We start from the raw sequence: 23,261 nt of genomic DNA, 5'->3' as shown, positions 1-23,261 counted from the left end.
AGAAAAATAAGAGGTTGGGTGCTAATACTGCTGTGGACAATTTTTTCTTCCTGCACCTTTTTAGTCTGTCAATCTGGTCCCTATTTAGTGTGGCACTGAAACATCTGTGAAGTGGATGGCCTGGGAGCACAAGAATTGAGCTTCTTTCTGTCACCTGCAGTGGGTAAGTCCTATCCCAACAAAACAGCTGCTGAGGCCAGCAGGACCACTCCTGCCCTTGGAAGGCACTTGAGATCAGGCACCTGCAGGGCACGTGCCAATCCATCAGCAGTCACGAGAGCTGACTGCCTCGCCAGCAACTGGCAGAGCAGCTCCTAATGAGCCTCACAATCCAGTCAGTGCTCACATACCTGGCTCACCCTTCCTGCAGCACAGCAGCTCCTAATGAGCCTCTCAGCCTCTCAGCCCAGTCAGTGCTCACATACCTGGCTCACACTTCCTGCAGCACCGTCCAGAGTATTCATAGTGTTGTTCACTCTCACACGGCGGAGTGATTTGTAGTGACAGCTGGAGAAGGGAAGGAAAGAGAGGACATGAGAACCAAAATACCTGGAGAGCTTCAGACCTACCCAGTCCTAGTGCTGGCAGAGAGAAGAAAGACTTTCCATCTGTACAGCATTGTGGAAAGCCAAGCAATAAAACTTACCCAACATTTGTGACATCAAAGGTGCTTTGTAGACATGCTAAGAGTATGTACTTGATGCTGTACACACAGGGACTTTTAATAGAGCCAGGTGACAAATAAATAACCCATCTTGCAATTTGTCATGAACTTTTGGTCTGCTACATAACCTTTTCTTACAGTACCCTTCTATTTAAAATCTATGACTTTAAAACAATTGTAAAGACAAAAAAAAAAAAGGCATAGAGATACTTCTGTAGTCTCTTCCACAGAAATTAGCTCAGATCAAGATCTGGGAAACTGCCAGTTTTAATGTAGAGCATTAAGCAAACAAGAAAAGTGAATGATTTATAATCCTGAAAAAGAAGAAGTTCCCAGCTTCCCACTGGAATACAAAATGCTCCTGGCTTGTGCCATGAAATCTGGACTTAAATTTTGCAGCTTTTTATGCTCCCACTGTGTCCTGCAGAGATGGTCTCATGGAACCGAGGCAGCCATCCAGAAAGGCGATGCAATTAAGCCAACACCTTTTTGTGACTCAAAAAACCCAAAACAATACCAACACAAACTCACACGAACCACCTCTTTTCCCCCCACCCACCTGAAATGGGTACATGACAGGGCATCTGCAAAGTGGGCAGCAGAGTTGCCTCTGGCCCTCATGGGCCTTTGCATCCCCTCCAAGCTCTCAGCTGCCTGTATGTACTGGTCTCACCCAGAGCCCAGGCTTCAGGGCATGGCTTGTGCTGGGGATCCTGGCCAGCTAAGCATGGTGCCAGCCCTTCACTCATCCTGCTCTGGCAGCCCAGAGTCCTCAAGGCAAACTCAACACCTCACAACCAGACACTGATCTTGAAATTAGATAAGGTGATTCAAAACTGAGTCCATAGCAAGGAATTCTTCACTCTTGGATACAGCCCTGAAAACTGCATTTACTAGGACAAAGCTGCAATAAAGCTCCTGCTGCTGGTTAGAGGGAGCTTTTGCTGTCTAATAGCACATGACAACCCTGTGCCTGCTGGTGCTGGTTCCTATTCCTCTATGTAGCATTCTCCCCTTGTTTCTTCCAAATATTGACATCTTCTCTTTCCTCCTTTTCTAGTTTAAGCAATAGCAACTTCTTTAAAAATAAATCGTTTTCCCTAAGCACCTTGCCCTCTTGTAATGCTGGGAAGGGTTTTGTATATTAAAGATGACCAAAGAAGATTCTTTCCTTTTTCTAAAACACCACCTTTTGGCTTGGAATTTAAGCCATGGGTTGGTGCATAACTTGTGTTTATCAAAACTGTGCTAGCTGTGTCCGGAGCAGAAAAAGTAGAACAAGTCAGAGGTCTTGCTCTCGTATTTTTGCAGGATATAAACAACTTGCAGCCTTTTTTTTTTAATCATCACAACAATCCCAGGTCAAATTAAGAGTCTAGTCTTCTGCTGTCTCATTATTTCCTTGTCTTTTTCTTTGCATTCATTAGCAATACCTTTCCTGCGATTAGATAATGCGTTTTTGGAACAAACACTGCATTCCTTGTTTACATAGCATCTCCAAGGAGGGGCACAGGACAACAGCCAATGCTGGTGAGGGAAGAGGCAATCTAGGAAAAGGAAACCTGGGCCAGCCTGGCAGCAGAGCAGTGACACAGCTAAGTGACCCCTATACTTGAAAGAGCTCATTTTCTGTAACACGCTTCAGGCTAAAACACTGAAATAGCTGCAGAAGGTTGAGGTGATGATGTGGAACCAAGCCCAAAGAGTATCTTGAGCAATTGATTTTCTACCCAGCCATCCGCAAAGGTAACAATCGTGGTGACCCCAAAAGCAGGTCCAGTCATTTGCTTGTTGTTACAGAATGTCCTCTTCTTCCTCGTTTGCCTCTGTTTAATAGTTCCTCTTTAGACAAAAAGACTAAAAAAATTACTGAAGTGTCAAGTAAGGGCAAAGTCATCCTTTTTACGGAAGGATATGCAAATCTGCTAAGAAGCATTCAGCTAAAGGGCCTGGAGTAATTTCTGAGAATCACAACTCAGCCTGAGGAGAAGCATGAGGGCCCTGGAACCAAGGTGAAGAGAGTAGGCTAATTGCTCAGCCACCTTTTGGACATTGTTTTATACTTCTAGACTTTGGGACACGATGAGGACTGTTGTTATGGAATAGCTCACAGCTGCATTAACCTATGCTCTGTGTCAATAAGTAACCTCTTCTGTGTCCGTGTCCTTCCCCTTTTCACACAAGCCAAGGCATTCATAAAGCTGCAATACTCCCTCTTTTGATTTATGCCCAGTGGTGCAAAGGCTTTCAGCACCCATTGGCTAACCCCCATGTGAAGGTGAGGGATTCTAGCCTGGTATGGACTGGCTGGACCTGCCAAGCATGAAAGCTGGGGCAAAAATGGACAGGAAGGGAAACCAGAGCAACCTGGAGTTTTCTTATGGTGGGAGCCAAACTCAAGATTTTAGCTAACATAGCTCTGTTGATGTCAGGCTATCCTGTGTTAATCCCTCTGCCAGGCAGACGTGTCTGTCTCAAGCTGGACATTAACTTCCTTTGGAGGATGAGAAGTACTTGTGCTGCTGGCAGCGCAATGACCTGACGCTTCACCATCACCAGCACATTCCTGCCAATGTGCCCTTCAGAGACGGGGAAGTGCAATTCATTCAGATGAGGAACTTGCACCAGGAGGCCATCTGGCTTTACAGAGGTGACAGGAAACCAAACCAAGTCTCCCAAAGCTCAAGTTTGCTCCGTAACCCCTGGAACATCCTTCCTCTCCTCGGATGCTGGCCTGTGGGTCAGAGTGATTTGGACACCACCAAGCTCTTATCTAGAGAGAGAAAGTGCCAACTTCCTCTGAAGAGCTTAAATGAGATAAAACCCAGCCTGGTCATTCCTTTAATGGTCTCACTATTGATGAAGGTGCTCACTAAATCCCACCACCATGTCCAAATAAGTGCTTCAGAGAGCTCTAGGCATCCTAGGCAAATTTAATTTGTCACTTCAAAAGTGTGCAAAGCACCTAGATTTGCACCTGTTCCTAAAAAACAAGGAAGCTTTCCCATCTGATCAGTATTACTTCAGAACAAGTATATCTGACAGGGGAAGAAGCCAGAGGGGGGAAGACAAACCTCCTCCAGGCTTGGTAGATCCAGTTTGGTAAAGCACACCAACACCTGTTTACCTTTAAGCACATGATTAGCATGATGGACTTCTTTGGAAAAACAGGCAAGCTTACATCAAAGTTTGCAGAAAGGTTGTGTTTTGGTGTTGAGCTGCAGGCAGACTTTTCAGCTTTGGGTTTGGGTTTTTTCTTGCTTATTTGTTGAAAAGGACACTAAGCAAGAGTGTGCTTGTGCTTTTAGGGTTGGAGAACATTGATGACAGCACTACAAAGCACCACTGTGTTATTCACACCTTAAAAAAACATAGACACAGGTGCTTCTGAAGGGGAGAACAAGCAGCATTCAGACTCCTGTCCTCAGGCTTAAGCAAGTATTTATTCATTGTGCCCTTGAGCAATCAGAGAGCAGCAGAAGCTGTGTGTCATGGATGCTAAACTTACTCTTCTCACTCTTTACATTTCAGAAAAGATTGAGTTGCATGGGCCTCTTTCCTTTGAAAAAAAAATCTGGAAGAACAAGGTCGGGGGTTTCCACGGTCTTTTTCCCATGGCACTTTTGAACAAGAACCTGAGGCCTCAATGAGGATTGCTGATTAGTGATAATCTCAGTTTTTCAAAAATTGAGATGTAAAGAGACACGTCAAGGGATAATTGTCTTTTAAGATGACACCATCTTGATCAGTGTAGTTGTTTCTGGAGAGTATTCAAGTAATCTGTCATCATTTCACTGAGCAAAGCACATTTTTTCCTCCACTTATTATTACAGTATTGAAGTACCTATGGGAAAGAAAACTACAGTCTGTCCTGCCTTGGACACACCACTTCTTTATACTTTGGAGCCTGGGTTTATTCAAGCCACCTGCTTTTGAGGTCCTTGCTATAAAACTGAAAAAAATCTGTGGATTTGGGGCTTTATTAGCCCTTGTCACCAGGAGTGGCTTTGAGCAACGTTTCCTGAACTGAAGTAGCCCCTGCAAGCACAGCTAAAATGGCCTCTGCAGTTGTCTGCTGCTGCTTCTTCAAATATGAGCCACTGCCTCTCCCCTCACAGGTACCAACTGAGCCTTCCAGCCTGATGGCAGTATGGCTAACTAGACCCCAGACTTCTTCAGCCCATTGCCAGTTTCAGAGGCTTGCCTGAAAATCATTTAAAAGTAAAAATAGAATCTGGTTCTTGATGGGCGCTGCTCTGTGGCTGGCACTGCCAGGCACGCTGTTGAGGCACATAACAGTAACAACTCTGGAAAATTTTACAGTTGTGTGTGTACAAGGGAAAGAAGAGTCCTGTGTTAAAGACTTAATCATAATCACATTGATTGTAACAGTTCCTTCATGGACAGTCTTTACTGCTGATAAAAATTAAATCAAAGCAGCACCCAAGTCACAGTTTTGCAATTCCAGTTATTTGCTTGCAGGCCTGTAATTCATCACAAAAATCTTAGATTGTGAATGAAATGCTTTTGGTGATGTCAACTTTCCAGTGACCAGTAAACCACATCACAGAACTACCACTAACACGTGGTAAAATAGAGCCGGGAAATGGCAACAGCTTAAACTAAATATTATTTCACTTTTAAAAATAGATCCTTAAAACCCTGCTAGAATCTGAATGCCTGAAGAGGCCAGAAAGAGCAAGAGAGATAAAATCAATAATGAAGAGGTGAAAACTGTAACATGTGGCCAGGACTTGGGCAAATGGTGGCAAAAGTTCTGTCCTGCCTATTCCCCTTGTCCCTCTGTTCCAGCGTGTAGCCAAAAGCAAACACTTGAGCAACTGGTGCTGCTCCACCGGTGGGAAGGAGCATTCCTCAATCTCCAGCCCGCCAGAGCTATTTCTGGCCAGCAGCTACGCAAAGGAGAAGTGCTGCCCTGACGGCTCTCACGGCGGGGGGGGAGGCAGACAGGAACCTCAGGTATATCAGCTACAGCAGATGGGAGACGACGGAGGTGGGAGATGGCAGGGCTGAAACAGCGACTGACTGGAGCTGTGAATCAGCCAGCCCGCTTCTACGGGCTGAAGATTTGCCATCACGTGCACAACATTTGTCATTCAGAGACAAAGTCATCTCCACACCACAGCCAGAGGGGCACATTTAACATTTGCACTGCCTGGGCAGTCAGCAGTGCCTGCACATTGCCTGCACACTGCTGCTAAACCTCATGATTTAACATACGTGCCCCCACAGCCACAGCAATTCAAAGACTAACAGCTACTAGGTAGAATTCTCTGAAGATGAATCAGAGAATAAGAACCCAAAAGCTAACCAAACCAAAATATTTGACAAAAAGGCTTGACAGCAAGACCAACAGTCCATAACAAGCAGAAATAAAGACTGCTAATACCTAGGTGTGCTTGTGGTAAGGCCTGCAGAGGCAAATCTCTTCTAGATTAAACAGGTGTGAGAGCAGTGCTCCAAAGGAAAGTTTAGTAGCCTTACCACTCCAGGTATGGTCTCAATGACTCATCATGAGTAACCCTACACCTATTCATGCTTAATTAAAAAAATTTAAAAAAACCCAATAAAGCCACAATAATTTAGGGGGAGCATGCTCCTCTTGCATTTTAGCTCAGCAGATCATTTTCCTATGCTTCATCAGCTGAAGTTGAGTCTTAATGAAGAAGGATCCTGGCTGGATGCCAGGTTAGAAGTCCAATGGGGCCTTTCTATGCTTAAAATCTGTATATTTATGTACCCTTTTCTTCCAGCACACCCTCAGAGTCGAATGTAACATACTAATCTTTTATGATGTGAGATTCCACAATCCTAGCTGAGCTGCTGGGCAGAACAAGAAAGCTTGCAGAAGAGAGGAAGCTTGCTTTCACCACCTGATGCTCTGCTTTGGCTTCCCTCTCCTGAATTTCAGCATTGCCTGTGGAGCAAGTGCAGAATACTCTGCAGGCAGAAACGTGAGAGGCAGTGGTGGAGCTGCAGTCCTTGCTTGGGGTGATGGCTGTGTAGGGAGATGCATGTAACGTCCACAGATCACTCTGCTTTGGTGTGAGATAGAGGGAGGACTGTGTCTGCACTTTCTCCACTGTGAAGGAATTGCTGCCTTTAATGAAGGGCTGAGAATTGATCAATTCACTCTTTAGGTGTCATCATGAGGAACCAGCTCTGCCGGTGGCTGCGGCCAGTAATGTCTAAGGAAATATTCTTCCCTGAGTTGAAGAGGCTCTGGCTGCTTTCCATAAGCAGGCTGTTTTACAACATGTGGTATTGCAGGGGAGAGCTTTTCTTCCTGTGAGATCAAATTAAAGGAACCATCTCATCCTTGCTACCTAACAATGCAAAGTTACAGGAGACTATGTTGCTCATAAGGCAAAACTCTTCATTGTAGCAAAATAATACACTCAAAATAGATTTCCTTGTGTGCTACATAAGCAATTTTAGGACTTCATATGAACCTAGCTGCACATTTTTCCCTATCTCTATTTCTGCATTCCAGATTAATGGGTTGCCTAACAAAACTTCACAGTATTTTTATTTCCATGCAAGATTCTTTTCTTTTCCCTCCACTTTGACCACTGACTAAATATATTCTGCACCCATCTGCAGTCACAAATGTTGTTCTTTGTCATTCTTGAACAGACCCTATATACTTTTTTTTCTTTTGGAGTAGCCACAAAGTGGTGAGGGTGAATGACCTCACTTTTTTTCCCCCTCCTTGGCTAATTTGCTCTTGCAGGGTGGATTAAACCGGCCAGCTTGGCTCTTTTACCAAAACACAGTCTTTCCTGGTCACTTTTATCTAGATTTTAAGAGGGAAGGCAGCCAGAGGGTTCTGCAGAGGTCGAGAGGTGACCCTAGGCTGCAGCTCTGCCTGCCCACTGTGCTCCCATCCCCAGCCAGAGCCCCTGCTCCAGCCACTCCTTTGGGAATGCTACAGGGAGACAGCACAAACACATCTGGCCATGTGGTATGGGGAATGTGCCTCTGCTGTGTGGATGCTGCTGGGGTCCTGGGCAGAAGATCCAGAGGTGACCCTAGGCTGCAGCTCTGCCTGCCCACTGTGCTCCCATCCCCAGCCAGAGCCCCTGCTCCAGCCACTCCTTTGGGAATGCTAAAGGGAGACAGCACAAACACATCTGGCCATGTGGTATGGGGAATGTGCCTCTGCTGTGTGGATGCTGCTGGGGTCCTGGGCAGAAGATCCAGAGAACAGGGGTGAGGGTTGGATGCTGCAGCCTACGCCGTGGCATCCGGCCAGGGCAGCGTATCCACTCCCTTCCCGGGCCTGCGTGGGCAGACCTCCCCGGGACATTGGTGGGAAACAGATGGGGCACTATCCCAAGGTGATTAACGACTCTTTGGCTTCATTTGCAGACACCACATCCCGGGCACTGCACAAAAACCAAAGAAAGCCATGCCCAGAGAGCTCACACCCTGAGAAGGCAAACAAAAGAGGTAATCATCAGAAGCCCTGCTCAAACCAGCTTAGGGGCTACAGAGATATGAGACACAAACCAGGATGTCCTGGAGTGCCAGGGAGATGTCAGCATTGCCTCTCCTGTGCAGTGCCAAGCCCTCCAGAAGGCACCCCAGCACAACTATGATAGCACACTGCGGTGACACACAGGGACAAATCAGGAAACCTGCCTTCCCCAGTGCCAAAGCATCACACCAATCCTGCTCCCACAGGGCAGACACAACAGCAGGCTGCCCTGAGTGCCAGCACAGCCAGATTCCCACCTGCAGTCCACCTTGTGACTTCCAGCCACTGCTTCTTGTGGAGCTTTTCTTCTACTACATGAACTTTGGACCATTTTCAAAGAAGAGTAAGTCATAAAAAGGGGCAAGTTCTTGCAGGTAAGCTATTGTGTCGCACAGACCAAGGCCTACTCAAGTCCAGAGTGCAACCTGGTTAAACATCACTTAATTTTTATCTTGCATTTATAACACACAAATATTTGCCTTTGCATTTTCAGCAATAATGAACCATTCTCAGAGCAGCTGCTTCTCTGCGCAAGCAACACCAGCCAAGGCATCCTTAAAAACAGTGTGGCTGCAGCAGAAGCCAGTGCTGCCCTGCAAGTTGAGTTTCCATGGAAAGGAAGGGGATAGTCTATGCAAGGAGTAGAGCTGCAGCTGACATGATGAACCAGCTATCTCTGTTTCCCTCTTCCCTCCTGTGTAAGCTCAACCAGCTCCCGAAGCAAACATCTCCAAGTGTCCAGCAGCCTTTGCTCTGCTCTGCAGAGCAGCCCCTTGTGGCACAGGGCACAGGATGGAGGGAGATCTGAATTCTGTGGTCACAGCATGTGGTGGCAGGAACCCTCCTGGCTCTGGTCACCACAAAGACTTCCTGGAGACCTGGTCATACAGAGAGGAAGTGCGCAGGGAGAAGCAGGAGGACAGCCTTGCAGCAAGCATTGCCTTTTCCTCGATCTGTGCGTGTACCTATTACAGGAGAGTTTCACCACTTGAACTCCTAGGGACAGATGGACAAACATAACAAAGTGACTCAAGTACAATTCCTCTAAATAGTGTTAAGGTGTAAATGCTAGAGGGCACCACTTCGAGGTTTCCATGATTTTCTGTGTTGTAGTTACGTTCGCATCCCTTTTACCATCTGTACTGGTTCTTGCCCAGCTGTCAAGTTACATCCCACTTTTCTTAGCTTAAGGGTAATAGACAATAATGGGCAATAGAAACAGAAAAAGATCCTTAGGGATGCAATTAATCTCTCTGTTTGACCTGTTTCTTTGGGATTTTTTTCCTTCTGGCACAGCATGAAGAAAGTAGATTACAGCGGTCAGTACCCTCGAGATGTCTGATAAGCTTTCAATTTTACCAACTCGTGAAATGTGGCAAAGGTTTGTTTTGGTCCTTTTGGTGGGAAAGAAGAAATTACATCAGGCAGATGATGCTTAACATGAAAAGAGAAGTGGGACAGATTTCTTAAATTGTGGGTTCATGTAGTTTTGCATACATTATATTCTGTTGATATGAGGTGCTGTAAGATTTTTCACATGTTCTGGGGGAAACTGCAAAGCAATGAAAGGCTTGCCAGTGTTCCTCAAGGGAGGCACTGCTGCAAGGGATTTTTTACAAAAGAACTAATGGAATTACAGTAGCTTTGAAGCCCATGCTGTTAATGGTAGAATAAATCCAGGAGTTTACATATTGTATAAGTTTTGCTCTACTGAATGATTCCTTTGGCTCTGATAAGAGTAAGAATAATGGACCAGGAGAGCCCATGGTGTAACACAGTATAGTCACTGCTACACTCTTTTCCCCCCTCTCTCATCATATAGACTGTGCATTTTAGGAAGTTAGAGAAAAATCTGTATTTTTCTATATTGCAAAGAATTCCAAATGCTTGCAATGAGCAAACTTTATCTAAGAAGTAAATATTACAGAGCAGTGGAAGGACAAATGCCACAAAAGGGGAGATGAATCTGTGGTGCAACTGATTTATTGCACATTTGCAAATGAACATTCTTAGAGACTTTGACTCCCATTTGACAGTAACACTGATACTCTTTACTGGTGTTAAGCAAGGAAAGGGATGTGACTATTCTGTGCAAAGAAGCTGAGCAGATCATGCCCCAGAAAGCAAAATATCTCTGACAGGTGCCCAAAACAAATCACTTGGAAAGATCATCTTGTGGCTGAAGCACAAGATAAGCAGGGCTGCGCTCTGCTCCCAGAAGTTCTGTTCCACACTTGGTGTGTGACCTAGAGCAAGTCACGAATTCTCTGTTCCCATTTCCTCTTTGGTGAAAATGATGACAATGACCATGTCTATTCTCAGCAGAATTATGAGTGAGTATGCAATAACTCACATTTCCAAATGCTTCTCATTCTTTGCAGGAAATACATTGCAAATATGTCTGAGCACTATTCCACCCTATTAACCAGACTAAACTAACACAAATGCATCAGAAAAGCCCCAACCCTCCCACAGGTTCTCACATTTGTTCCATCAGAAAGCGTCACTCTTCTAAGAAACCACTGCTCAGATCAGTCAGACAAATGAGAAACTAGAAAGGCTGTTCCAGAGCAGCACATCTCTAAGCTTGCCTTTCACATCCTTGTAGGTCCTGCTCACCATTGAAGGCAGAATATTAAATTAACGAGCTCTTTAACAAATTATGTTTTATTCTTATTCTTACACTATGGCTTTCTGGGAGTTTCCTACAGTTTTGTGCTACTTGTCCAAAGCAATGGCGCTGCAAAGTTGCACCCTGCACAAAGACAGACTCAGAATTAAGCACTTGTTGGATGCAGTGGAAAGATTTTACACATCAGCCCAAAATAAATACAAGTTCCCTGTTCTGTGTCCTGTTAAAGGCTATGAATCAAGAGGTGAGAAATGATGAGGAGCTCTGGCTCCGACATCAGGGTATCTGAAAAGTGCTGGGAGCTGTACCGTGGAAATCTGAATTTCCAAGGTCTGGTCAAAAGCTGAGCCAGTTCCAGGTAATGAGGATACTCCAAAGGGAAAAACTGCACTAAATTCAAATGGCTCCAGAAGGAAGCAGGCATATAATGGCTAGTGACCTGAAGTAAATGCACGAAGCGTGCTGAGGTCTGCTCTTCCTGCTGCATTGATCAGTCCTGAGCACCAGGGCAGGAAAAAAGAGACACAGAGGATACAGAGGGATAGGATAAACCATCTAAAAGTGATGTAAAAGTCACTTTTGAAATTCGCAGGCTCACTCACATACATATGGAGGACACCTGGAAAGCAGCGATTTGAGAGAAGCCTGAGAGTGAGGGTGGACAAAACGAAACGTATGTTTAAGAAGGGGAAAAAAAGGCCTCTGTGGTTTTAGGCAACATATTTAGGACCAGGGATCCAAAGGAAAGACTCTCAGGACTGTGCGGTCAGACATTAAATTGTAAGCTGTAGACAGCAGAGGGTTTTCTGTTTTGGTTTGGGTTTTTTATCTTTTTTTTCTTGAAGCTGCACCTTGCTCTCAGGGAACCCAGCCATGGGCCGGTTACAGCTCCATGTTGAGGGAACCACTTTAAGTTATATAACTTATCAAGAATAATGAGACACAGAAAAATACCAGAAGTTCAGATGAAAGAAACACAAATGGCAGCAAAGCTGCCAAACATTGATTAATGGAGGAAATAAAATGTAAATAAAGGGTAGCATGGTATTTGTAAATCCTGCCAGTCTAGAAGGGTCTAAATAACCAGAAGGGAGAAGGAAAATTTTTAAGCTGTATAATTAGAAAAACCAAAGCAAGGTTCTGCCGACGTAAACTGCTGGAGGAAACGCAATGTACGCCATTCACAAGGCTGAGCAAGCGCTGGCTGTAGCAAATGGTCTTTCCGACGGCAGGGGAAGACCAGCCAGGATCCCAAGTGTACCACGATGACCAGCAGCCACCTGGCATCGCGCAGAGCTGCGACCAGAGCACGCTGTGTTTGCAAACAACCACAGAGCCAAAGCCCGTCAGAGGCAAGGGCTGCCCTTTGGGGCAGCTGACCTGGCACCGGGCTTGGGATCCTGGCTCTGCCATGAGCAGTACAACACCCTCCAAGCGAGCTATGCGGCCGCTCTGAGCATCAGCCTCCCACTCATGGACCTGGGGTCACGAAGCCGACCCACGTCCCGGGGCTGCCAACATTCGGGATGGTGGGATGGCCTGAGCGGGAGGGGACTCATCCCGGTGGGAAAGCTGGACCTGGGCTGCCAAAACCCCGCGTTCCACGCCGGAGGGACAAGTGTGCCCACGCTCTCTCGAATAAATCTGTTCGGTAGGGTGGAGTCTGCCTTATTTTTACTCTACATGCAAATTAAATCCCTCAACAACCTCACTGCAAATATTTTCTGGTTTCTCACACCCTGCCCTGGGCAGAAGCAGGCTGTTTTCCCCGCAGATCCCCTGGCTTCCTTTGCAACTTTGGGCTTGGACGAGTTTGATTTTTACAGAAGCGAGAGAAGCTTATGAGTTGCAGGGATAAAAACAAAACCAAAACCCAAGCAGGCGAAGCCGCTGTGCCGAGCCGCGGGATTCTCCGTCCCGCCGACTGCCCCGAGAGCGGGACGGGCAAATCAACCCTGCGGGAGGGATGCGGCACCCAGCTCCCCATGTGCCCAAGGCTCCCAGCCTTACCTGCTCGCCTGCGGCAGCGAGGCACAGCAGAAAGAGCCAGCAGCCTCCTGACGGGACGGGCATGTCTGGCTGTCCGTCTCTGCCGCCTCCTCCTCCTGCCGCCGAAGGGAAACTAGATCCTTCCAGCCAAGCCCCCGCGCCCCGGCAGCGCAGCGAGGCACATTTGAGCTGACTACTTCTCTTTCTTCCTTTCCTTCCTCTCAGCTACACGAGGGGAGAAGAGAGAAGAAGAAGAGGAGAAAGAAAAAAAAAAAAAAAAAAAAAGCGCCTGGCTGTAGTTCCCACAGCATTTCCTCAGCCTTGACATACAGGGCTTTCTTTTTTTTTTTTTTTTTTTTTTCCTCGCTTCTTGTCCCTCCCTTTCCTTTCTCCACCCCTTTTTACAAGAAGTTTAGTCACCAAGCCCACGTCCCTCCTCCGGCCGGTGGGGATTGCATTCCTGGCTGGTCCTTCTCGGCAGGGCCGTGCATCCACCTGCCCCCGCCTCTGCGCCCTCCCGTTCCAGCCCCCACACCTTCCCCCGCTGTCATCTCCTGGAATTGCCGCCTCTCCTCATGGCCGCGGGCATCGCCTGTCACTGCCAGAGGACATCTTGGGCCTCAGGCAGCCTCACACCTCGCCCCCTGCCCGCAGCTCTGAGGAAAGCTCCTGTCCCGTCCCTTCCCGGGCCACATCCCCTCTCGGTGCCCGGGCTCCATGTGGGTTCCAGCCCACAGCCCCGGCGTTCTGGCACCGTTCGAGGTGCCCCTCCCTTCCCCCTCCACGTACTTCAGCTGATGTCGGGAGCTGGCGGACGGGAGTGCTGCCAAGAGGGGAAGAAAAGCGGAAGATGTGCTTTGGGAGCTCTCCCAAAGCACTCCAGGCCGTGCTCGGGGCCGGTCCCTGCGAGCTGACTCGGAACGCTGCAGGGTGGCCTCCTGACCCCGAGCGAGGCTCCAGCGCCGGCCCCGGCAGCCGCCCTGCCCGGAGCCGGGGCTGCGGCTGGTGGCGGGCCCGGCACGGCCCGCGGTGTCCCTGCCTCACAGAGGGACGGGAACCCTCTCAGCTGCGGCCGGGCTATCGACACAGGCTGAGGAGCCAGCCCAGCTCACCCTGTGGACACAAAACCTGCCCTCCTGAGCTCACGTGCTGAGAAATAAGTTTGGGAGCACGTTTCTGGCTTAGCCAAAGAAGGAAGTTGTTCTTTCACTTATGTGTTTAGGTTTAACCCTTGACCGGGAAAAAACTGGAGTTTCTCTGTGTTTTCAAATAAATAAGTACATTCAAACACAAAAGATGAAGAGAATATGAAAAACTCAGCCTTCCTCTGTGGTGCTGTTGTCTGATTTCTGCTCAGAGGAATGATCCATTCAGCACAGAAACAGCTGCTGAGCTTTTTTCCTGTAGCTAGTGGAGGGCCTGCCTGCCCAGCAAAATGAAGCCGTGACCTTCACTTCACCCCTACATAGTTTCCAGGGGCCATAAAGCCTTTTTAATCTACCTAAAGTTGCTTGTCCCTCAATGTCCTCAGCAAGTGTTGGGCCCTGCCTGATGTGTGCTCAAGCAGGTCTTGCTGCCTGGTCTCTGACACCACGCAGCTGTTTGGGCACTGGTGGCTCCTAGGTGAGTTTGGTGGCTCAAAGCAACACTGCATGATGTGCCTGGCTTAGGGCCAGCAGCTGCTCCTGAGGTGACTGGGCAAGGATCATTCTGATGGGTGTGTGTGTGTGGCTGTGGCAAGCCATCGAGCAGTGCCAGAGCCCTGTCACCCTGCTTGAGGGGTCAGGGTCTCATCACATTGGGCTGGACAGGCTGCCAGTCCAGAACAGAACTGAGTTGGGAGTGAGGAGTAGGAGGGATGGGCACAGCACTCAGCTTGCCTGGTAGGGAACAAATGCAAAGCAGGGCTCTGCAAGGTCAGGGGTGACATGTGGGAAGGTGTGTGCCTGGCTGCTGGCAGCCGTGTTAGTCCTGGCTGGTCCTGGAGGGAGCCCACTGAGAGGGAGGGACAGCACCGGCGAGATCCTTCTGCCGGAGCCTTGTCCACCCATTGCTGAAAACATGCTGCTCTGTGCCAGCGGGATGTTTTAAAATGTTTGTGTTTATGGTACAAGGAAATGTTTCTTTTTAAACAGAACAGTCTGTTAAGTCTCTTCCCCTTTTCACATTTAGCACAACACCAAGGCTATAGGCTGTGTTTATTTACCAGCTGCTTGTTCTAACCACAGATTTGCAAGAGCAAACTCTCACGAGCAGTTAGATGTGTTATCAGCTTGCTCTGAAGGTGTCAAGTGAAGAGTTTGAAGGCATCGAGTAAAGCCAAGCCCTGCGCAGCTCAGAGGAGCTCCAGAGCAGTCAGTATTGCACATCATCTTGATTACTTTTGCATTCTCACCCCTGATCCTGTCTGAAATATTTCTTGTTTGGGTTGAAATTTCTCCTTTTCTACCACTATGTGAAAACAGCCTTTTTCTGAAAGCTCAGACATTTTCCTCTGAGTTAAATTTTATGTTTCTAAGCCAAAACCCACAGAAGCCACTACTGGGTGCTTTACAGTCTTAATTATGGATTGCAGTAGATTGTTAAAAACTAAAATGTGAATTCTATAAAATATGAACCAGGGAACATGTAGCACTGTCAATTCTCTCATACTTATCACATATATCATTCCATGTAGGACAAATAAAACCTAAACATTTATACCAAAACTGATTTGTCCACCTGTTCTAGAAATTTTTTTTTCTTTTTTTTTTCTCTTTTTCTTTTTTTTTTTTTCTCTTACGGAACATTATTTTGCTACCTTTTTTGCTATTTATTTTGCTACCTTTGCAAAGCACCTGTTTTGAATAAAACCAAAATGCTTGAATTGTTAAGGTTTCAAACTTAACAGTGACATTTGGGTGCCTCTTGTTTGTGTTCACCACTGTGGCACACAAGTATAAACTGGACCAGCCTTTGGGAAGCTCTTATGAAAGAGGTGGAAAACCCTGTGCAGCCTTAGAAGCATGACAGAATGAAAATAATACCTTGGATAATTCCAGGATCCCTTCTTTGGTGATGCCTGCCATGGAAAACAAACCGTGAGCCTGGCTGACCGCTTAGCAGAGCTGCGGTCAGTATGGATCTCTTCTTACTTCCTTCCTAGAGAGAGAAAAGTGGGTATTACCTGCTAAATGCTATTCTAAAAGAAGCACATCAGCGTAACACTGCAAGTTTTGTAGCTGTATGAAAATTAAACCCTTTCAGCATCAGTGTAAAAACTCCTCTTTTACATAAAAAAAGAGTTGCATAAGTGGCAACTCACTCCCAGCCAATGCCTGAATTTGTCTCCTCTCTTTCCAAAACTTTAAACCAAAAAGCAAAGGCCAAGAATGGTTTGATGGATATACCAGGGCATGCCCCTGAGCAGCACCTGTGCACTCAGGTTCACAGCCCCAGCTGTTCCTTCACTTTACCCATGCCACTGAACTCCCCTTACCTGTACATGGACACCAACACCTTGTGATGCCCCCTTTCCCCAGGAGGGAGAACCAGGAGGCTCTCTGTTAAATCCAGATCTTCAAAGTGATGTGATGGAAACTTGAGCAGAGAAGCAACACTGAAAGGCAGATGGTTGCACCCTGGGAAACTTTTCCACATGTGCAGGAAGGCTGTGAATGCATTCCCTTGCCTCACTCAGGCTGTCAAGGGATAGAGGATGAGATAAAGGGTTTTGATCGATCACAATCAATGGTTTCCTTTCAATATGTGTCACAAAGGTTATTTGAGGTTTCAGTCTGTGTTCTAAATACAGGCTTTGTAAATATGAGCATCTGCCTCTCAGCAGGTGAGCAAGAAAGGCAGTGCAGTGCAAAGTTAGAGCTCTAGGAAAATCCCTCTAAATCAGGGGGATGCCCTGTAGGGCAGATGAGTTGCAGTGCAGCTTCTGGAGTACCAGCAATCCATGCAGAGAGTCTGCCATGAGACCAGGGAGAAAGGCTGCCTTCAGCTGCCTCATCACCCACTGCAGGGAGGGAGCCCTACTGTATGACCCAGCATGTGGAGCTTTCTACACCGGGAGAAAAAACAGAAAAATATCTGCACATTTTAGCACAGGAGGCTCTAGTTTTATTTACTTGGTTATTTATTAACTTTAGCTATTAAAATAAATCGATTTTTAAGATTAAATCTATTATTTACAAAAAACCCCAACCCATACACAAAATCACGTCAACTTGAAACTGTTTTCTTCCTGTGAAAGGCAAGTTTCTATAGCATTCTTTTGCCCCGTCTCCTTGAAATTTTCAAACACACAAATATCTCCCATGACAGAGCAACTGTAATAAAGCTCCTTAGTCACACTGGTGTGGTTTACACAACACACCTTTTACAATCCCACAAAAATGTACCACTGCTAAATGCCTGTCCAAAAACCTCAAGTCCACAGCATTCAAAAGAAAAACGCTCTCAACCACCCACCGCTAGTACGTCAGATATTTGAAGTACGTGCAAGCAGACACTGAGCTGATAGGTTATCACCAGCCACTGTGACAACATACTCCAAGGAGGAAATACAAAGTCATGGGGAATTTTAAACTTTGATGTTTATAAGATACCTGTCGACTTGAGTCATGTATTCATCCTCGGGACAAGAGCAATACTGGCATGGCCTGGGGAGCTTGCTCTGCCCAGGATAGTCCTGAAGCCCTGGAAATGAGTCTTTAAGGCTGGCTAACACCTACCAGCAGGGGGACTGAGACCCCAACTCCTTTGCAACACCCCATTACCAGCTCCCCAGAGCCACCCTTCCATTTTATCTAACAGCACACTTAATGATCCCAAACTCCTTTGAAACTCACCTGATTGAGATGACTCATACTTAGATCAATTGACTACATTCATCTGTCAGCAAGGGATCAAACCTACATTGACTATTAAATATTGCCCCATCACCACTTCCCCTTCCCTTGCAGGGGAAGGTGGAAATGCCTGACAGAATGACCCACATGATCCTAAAAAGGCACACACTCTGCTACAGCTGCTGTCACTTCAGCAGGATTCCACTCTACTGCCTCCATCTCCCAAAGAGGCCTCTCAGGTGTTGTAGAATGGGAAAAAACTCTGTGAAAAGCGCAAGGAGCAGCAGCACAAGGTCACAGTCACAATAGTTTTGGGAAAGGTAATATTCAAATAGACAGCAACAGCCCTCTTTGCAAACAGCATTTAAATAGTAGAACAAACAGCCCTTTGCTTCTGTGGGATGGTGAAGTCAAGAGGGTGCAGACCAGTCTGACATGGGGTGACTGAGGGAGGCAGTGTCAATCAAGCACATGGAATCCCAGTGCTGGGAAAGGAACCAGACTGACCACTGCCATGGTGTTGGCCTTTGATATCAAGTGGTGAGTCACTGTTTCAAGTCACTGACTTTCTGCAGAATAACTGCTCATTCTCAGAAGTTTCTAGGAAAATGGAAATCTTCAGCCTAACAAAGTCTTTCACCAAACTGTGTGATGGATGTTCAAGCTCAGCACATAGTGCAGGTGCCTCCAAAGACAGAGGATGTTTACCACTGACTTGCCTGTTACTAACTCTGTAAGCAGAATCATGTTTTCCTACAGCTTACCTGTATGGATGAAAACTGGCCAGCATTAAAGTTAAGGAAACCTTAAAACAGCTTCTCTGGAAAAAGATGACTCATTCATAGTTACTCATCCAAATTAGTTAACACATGATATATCAGTGTACACCACTGACATCCAGGACCTGACAGCTTTATTCAAAAACCATGCTCCCCTGGGCCTTTGTTGACCAATTTCATAGTCTAAACCAAATTAGCTATGGATACTAATGTATTTACTAGAAACATTAGTCAAATGCACTTGGAAAACCAGTGAATCAGTTTCCATGAAATCTTGTTGCCTTCACTCCTGTTATTCACCAGCACTCACATTTGATGCAGGAACGTTTGTGATTCCGCCTTGGATCAGTGCCATGCCAATCAGTTTGCTGTATCAACATGCCAGTGACTTTTCTGCTCCATGAACCTGTGCTGGTACTTCATGGTTTACTTAAATATCATCATCAGTAAGTTCCATACAGGAAATTACTTAAAACATTTGTAATGCGTTATACCCACCTTCATAAATGCACTAAAATATAGAGCCACCGACTCCTGGAACAGAGAAGTGCCATTAGCAGTGTCACAACAGAGAGAGCAGAAATATCCCACAAATCTACTTTTCTGCAGAATCTTTTTGAATCATCTTATCATCCCTATGTAGCAATGAATTCCCACAATACATTAAAAAAACTCCTCCTTGTCCATCACAACAGATGTTTTTCATGGATAATTCTTAATCTTTCAATCCATCAGATTCTTCACCTTCTCTAGCTACAAATCCAAACACTGCTCTTAGTTCTTCTAACCAGAATATAATTTCAGGTACAGTAATAGCAGGATTGTTTTTCTTCTTGCTGCAGAAGGGGAGTAGGAAGAGACTGGCAGAAGACTGAACAGCTTTTCTTATGGAGCTCCCTTTATTCACCTTGCGTAGAAGATACAAAAAGAAAATTTGCCTAATTTAGAGTTCTAGAAAACAATCTCTTTCAGAACAAAATGTAGGCATAATACCAGTTAGCCTTATGCTTAATCTACAGAAAACATATATTGAGGCAGCCAGGTACCTTCAGCCCACTGATCGCTTTTGTTTAAGACAAGAGTCAGTATTTAAATAAAGATACTAAGATTCTGTCTGAATTTCACTAAGGGCAGCATGAGACCTTTGACATTTAAAGCTAAGAAGCTGAAGAAGTTCAGGCAATGCCAATAAAGCAAACATGTAGGTTTTTTACAGAATCCTTACTCAGCTACAGTCATAAGCAATTGAAGACAACCCTTGGGGGATGAACTGCTTTCTTTTAACAAAATGTTTTCTCCCAGAAGGTTCACTTATTTTGAACAGTAACAGGAAAGGGGGGAAAGGTTAATTTAAAATAGTCTTCTCACTAAATGGATCTCTGTTTTCCAGCCCTGAATCCTACAGTACCACAGTTCGGAGGAATGATCAGAAAAAAACCCAAATATCACCAAGCCCCCCCACAGAACAAGTTCTTGCAATTCTGAAAGTCTGTTCATATTTGAAAACGAATAAACACTTTCCAAAACTCCTTAGATCTTAAATTTAGGAGGCAAAACTCCTGAAGAACAACCTGCATTGGAAGTTTGCTGCCTACACAGTCATTTTTTCACCTCAGTAGTTACAGTGCTGGTCTTCTTGGGATCCTCACTCAAATTCCTACAACTGGTGTGAAGTAGAACCCTGAGTAGCTACTTTTCAAGGGGCTGGAGAGACTGGACCAATTACCTACCCTACGGGGGTAGAGATGCTGCATTTACACTAACAAACTAAAGACACTCCTCCAACTGTCTCCACAGTTAAATTGCAGTAACAGTCTTTTGGCTCGTGCGAATTTGCAAGTTTTCCAATTACTGGATGAAGTTCAGTGTAGGTGAGCAGCCACTCTCACAGGCAGCTGCCCTGCTTTAGAAAGCAGCAGCTTAACCATGGAGTTTTATTTCAGTCTCATGACTATAAAGCTGTCTCTAGCACTGCAACTGCTCAAGAAGGCAGAAAAAAGGAGAAAAAAAATTCAAAACAAAACTGTGGCACCGGAGACATAGAAGAAGAGGAGACCCTGCATGAAAATGGCAGTAAAGCCACAAGTCTAGAAGCCAAGCACACAGATAGGAAATTCAGCAAGTTCAGTCTACCACCTGCTATGTAGAAAGAGTTAAGGCTAAACAATTCTTTTGCATTAGACATCTCTCCTGTAACAGCTCTGTTGATGTGATTATCTTTTTCAGAGAAGAGCAGAAGTAACAAGACAAGGCAGGTATACAAAACCTTTTATTGACAACAGAACAATAGAGAGGAACGTCACCACTTCCCATTCCTCAGGAATGTATCTTCATTTCACAGTCAGTCTGCTAAAAACACGCTTTCATGGTAACGAGCAACACGAAGGTGTGGAGCTGTCTGTAGCCTCCAGAAAAATGTTCCATCAGTGCAGTGCAAGGGGACTGATGGTGTGCATGTGAGCAGCAGGTCCTGTCACAACACAAATGTGGCAGGAACAGCTATGCAGAGCCAACAGGCACAGACAAGAAGCAGTCAGAAGCCTCAAGTTATCTCCATTATCTCCATCTAAGGGTGATACCCAACCTATTATTCCATCCATATTCTGTTTCAGGAGGGAATACTTTATTCCCTTGCTCTTTTTGGTTTCCCTGTCCTCAAAGACATCCGTACTTCCAGCTGAATGACACTGTGTCAGAGAAAGCCTGAGCTTTTATATTTTGCTACCTCATACCAGTTCATGCATGCACTTGAGTTTACTTTCAGAAGCTTACATTGAAATAAAGAAGAGGGGGGGGAAGTGCTGTATAAGAAGAAAAGCATTTAGTTGTTAATGCTTCTTTGCTAACAAAAATATTTGGTAGTTGAATATAGTCCCTGTAATTTTCAAAAAGTAGGCAGTCTACTTAACAATTTAAAGAAACTGCACATCCAACTCAGTATAATCTCAAATTCTCCAAAATAAAATTTGAACTGAAATTCAATCTAAGCAACAAAATATCTTTAGTTTTCAGAGTCCACAGAACTGCACATTGAGTGCAAGATGAAAGCTGTCTGTCTCCTGCATAAGGTTTCCTCTGCCTGCAGAACTGTACTGGGGACCCAGTGGGGTAGCTTACACATTTATTAGCATTTATTCGCATTTATTCATTTATCATGTTTTTCCTTTACTTAATAGATGTGCCTGCAGATGTGTAGACTTGTAAAGTGCTTTAAAATAAATAAAAAAAAATAAACAAACCCCTACAAAAGAAAAAATCCCTCAAAAAAACCAGATAGATGTGAGAATTTTATCTGAAGGACTTTGTACAGCATTTACAATGTTAGCATAAAGCATGTGAAACATGAGCATTCCCTGCAGACTGATGCAGTGCAAGCAGTCTCATACATTAGATACTGCAATTCCTCTGGATTCAAGATGCACAGTACTTACAAAAACAACCCTAGAAGCACAGACAAATGCTGGTGGCTCTTCCTCTTCTTTTTAGAAACATAATTAAAAAATCTGCATTACTCTCTCATAATTTAAATACATAAGTAATCTCCACTTTTATTACTTCATGACAATGACTTCAAATTTACATTATTTTAAGTACCGTCAGAATAGCTCCATGTATAATACAGATATTTGCTGATATCCTGTCAGAAAATAAAAAAACCAAAACCTTCCACTATATAAAAAAAATTATGCTGGAAAGACAAGAACACAGAACAGGGACTTGGTACAGACTATGATTTCAGTTTTATATCAACCACAGTTAACCCAAAATTAACAGATACACAGCGATATTCAAAAGCAGTGCAAATATCTTTGGAGGTTAGAATAAAATTATACTACAAGAACATAAGACAGAAGAAATTAAAAGGCAAGTACTTCAAGTACAGGAACCAGTCTCTGTGAGGTCCACCTTAGTGTTAGCTGGGAGTTCCTTTTCCCATCTTACTTCTTCCTCTGGAACACATTAGCCAACATTGCACCTGATGTAGTCAGCTGGCCCATTTTGTTCAAAAACTTGGTCTTTGTATCTTCACTCACCAGACTTGCTGCAATTGACATGGAGCTAGGACAGAAAAATATTTAGTGGCATAAGACTACAAACTAAAAAGAACATTATGTTGTTACTTAAGCAACTAAATTGTCTTTTTGTTTCAGAGGTTTCAACAAAAAAGACCAGTCAGTCAAGAATCAAAAACCCATTACTACCTAGTCCATATATACACTGTTGAATTTATTATAATGTGCTCACAGTGCCTGTGAAAATGATAAAATATTTTTGCACACAGTAACTTTTAGTACCTTGGATGTAAACATATTACCCTTTGCTACCTATTGGGGAATTGCTGTAATGACAAATACCTCTGTGAAAGACTGTCTTTGCCTTCTCACCAGAAATGTCAATCCTTATGTTTACTTAGTGTAAGTTCAACAGAATTAGTTCAGACACAGACCTTTTTAACCCAAGAAACCTGCCTTCAACAGTGACATTAGCAGACATGTAGAGATGAGCAAAAGCAAGGTAAGTACAAAACAGTGACCTCCCTCCTTAATTTTCAACTTTTTATTTTCCAACTACTTCCACCTGAGCAGAATTAAAAATTGGTGAGGATTGTAAATCTAGTAACTCTCAATAAATCTTTATTTTTTTATTAATTACTTGATCAGCTTTCCTTTGATCTTCTTAAATTTCTTGCAAATCCCACCCTGAGTCCTACTGAGTCAGCCCCTCCTTGGGTAAGGAGTTTCTCTTTCTGGTTGTTGTGAATGTGGCTCCTGTTACATATGCTTGGATGTTCCTGCTTGAGACATACTAGATAGGACAATGGAGAGTTCACAGGTTTCCCACAAATTAGACCGGAAGG

General features: G+C 44.9%; 2 protein-coding genes across 5 annotated transcripts in view; both read right to left on the bottom strand.

Moving 5' to 3' along the window:
- TNFRSF11A (TNF receptor superfamily member 11a) overlaps positions 1 to 13,765 on the bottom strand; it is a 28,926-nt gene extending 15,161 nt beyond the window's left edge. Inside the window, exons 1-3 of one of the 2 annotated variants that reach the window (XM_056484801.1) lie at positions 13,576 to 13,765; positions 12,808 to 13,011; positions 426 to 507 (exon numbers count right to left, since the gene is read on the bottom strand). In XM_056484801.1, the coding sequence (XP_056340776.1) occupies positions 426 to 507; positions 12,808 to 12,870 (145 nt within the window). In that variant the 5' untranslated portion in view covers positions 12,871 to 13,011; positions 13,576 to 13,765. Of the gene's footprint in view, positions 1 to 425; positions 508 to 12,807; positions 13,148 to 13,575 lie in introns of those variants that run through there. The other variant, XM_056484802.1, reaches the window with a different exon arrangement.
- A 6,889-nt stretch (positions 13,766 to 20,654) lies between these two features.
- The window catches only part of RELCH (RAB11 binding and LisH domain, coiled-coil and HEAT repeat containing), a 73,358-nt gene continuing 70,751 nt past the window's right edge, over positions 20,655 to 23,261 (bottom strand). For all 3 annotated transcript variants that reach the window (XM_056483967.1, XM_056483968.1, XM_056483970.1), the window contains one exon: positions 20,655 to 22,462. In XM_056483967.1, coding sequence (XP_056339942.1) covers positions 22,342 to 22,462 — 121 coding nt within the window. In that variant the 3' untranslated portion in view covers positions 20,655 to 22,341. The remainder of the gene's footprint in view (positions 22,463 to 23,261) is intronic.

The sequence above is a fragment of the Oenanthe melanoleuca genome, chromosome 2, assembly GCF_029582105.1.
Source record: "Oenanthe melanoleuca isolate GR-GAL-2019-014 chromosome 2, OMel1.0, whole genome shotgun sequence".
NCBI classification, from domain to species: domain Eukaryota; kingdom Metazoa; phylum Chordata; class Aves; order Passeriformes; family Muscicapidae; genus Oenanthe; species Oenanthe melanoleuca.
Note: the sequence above shows the minus strand (reverse complement) of the source record. Positions and strands in the feature narration are given on the sequence as shown.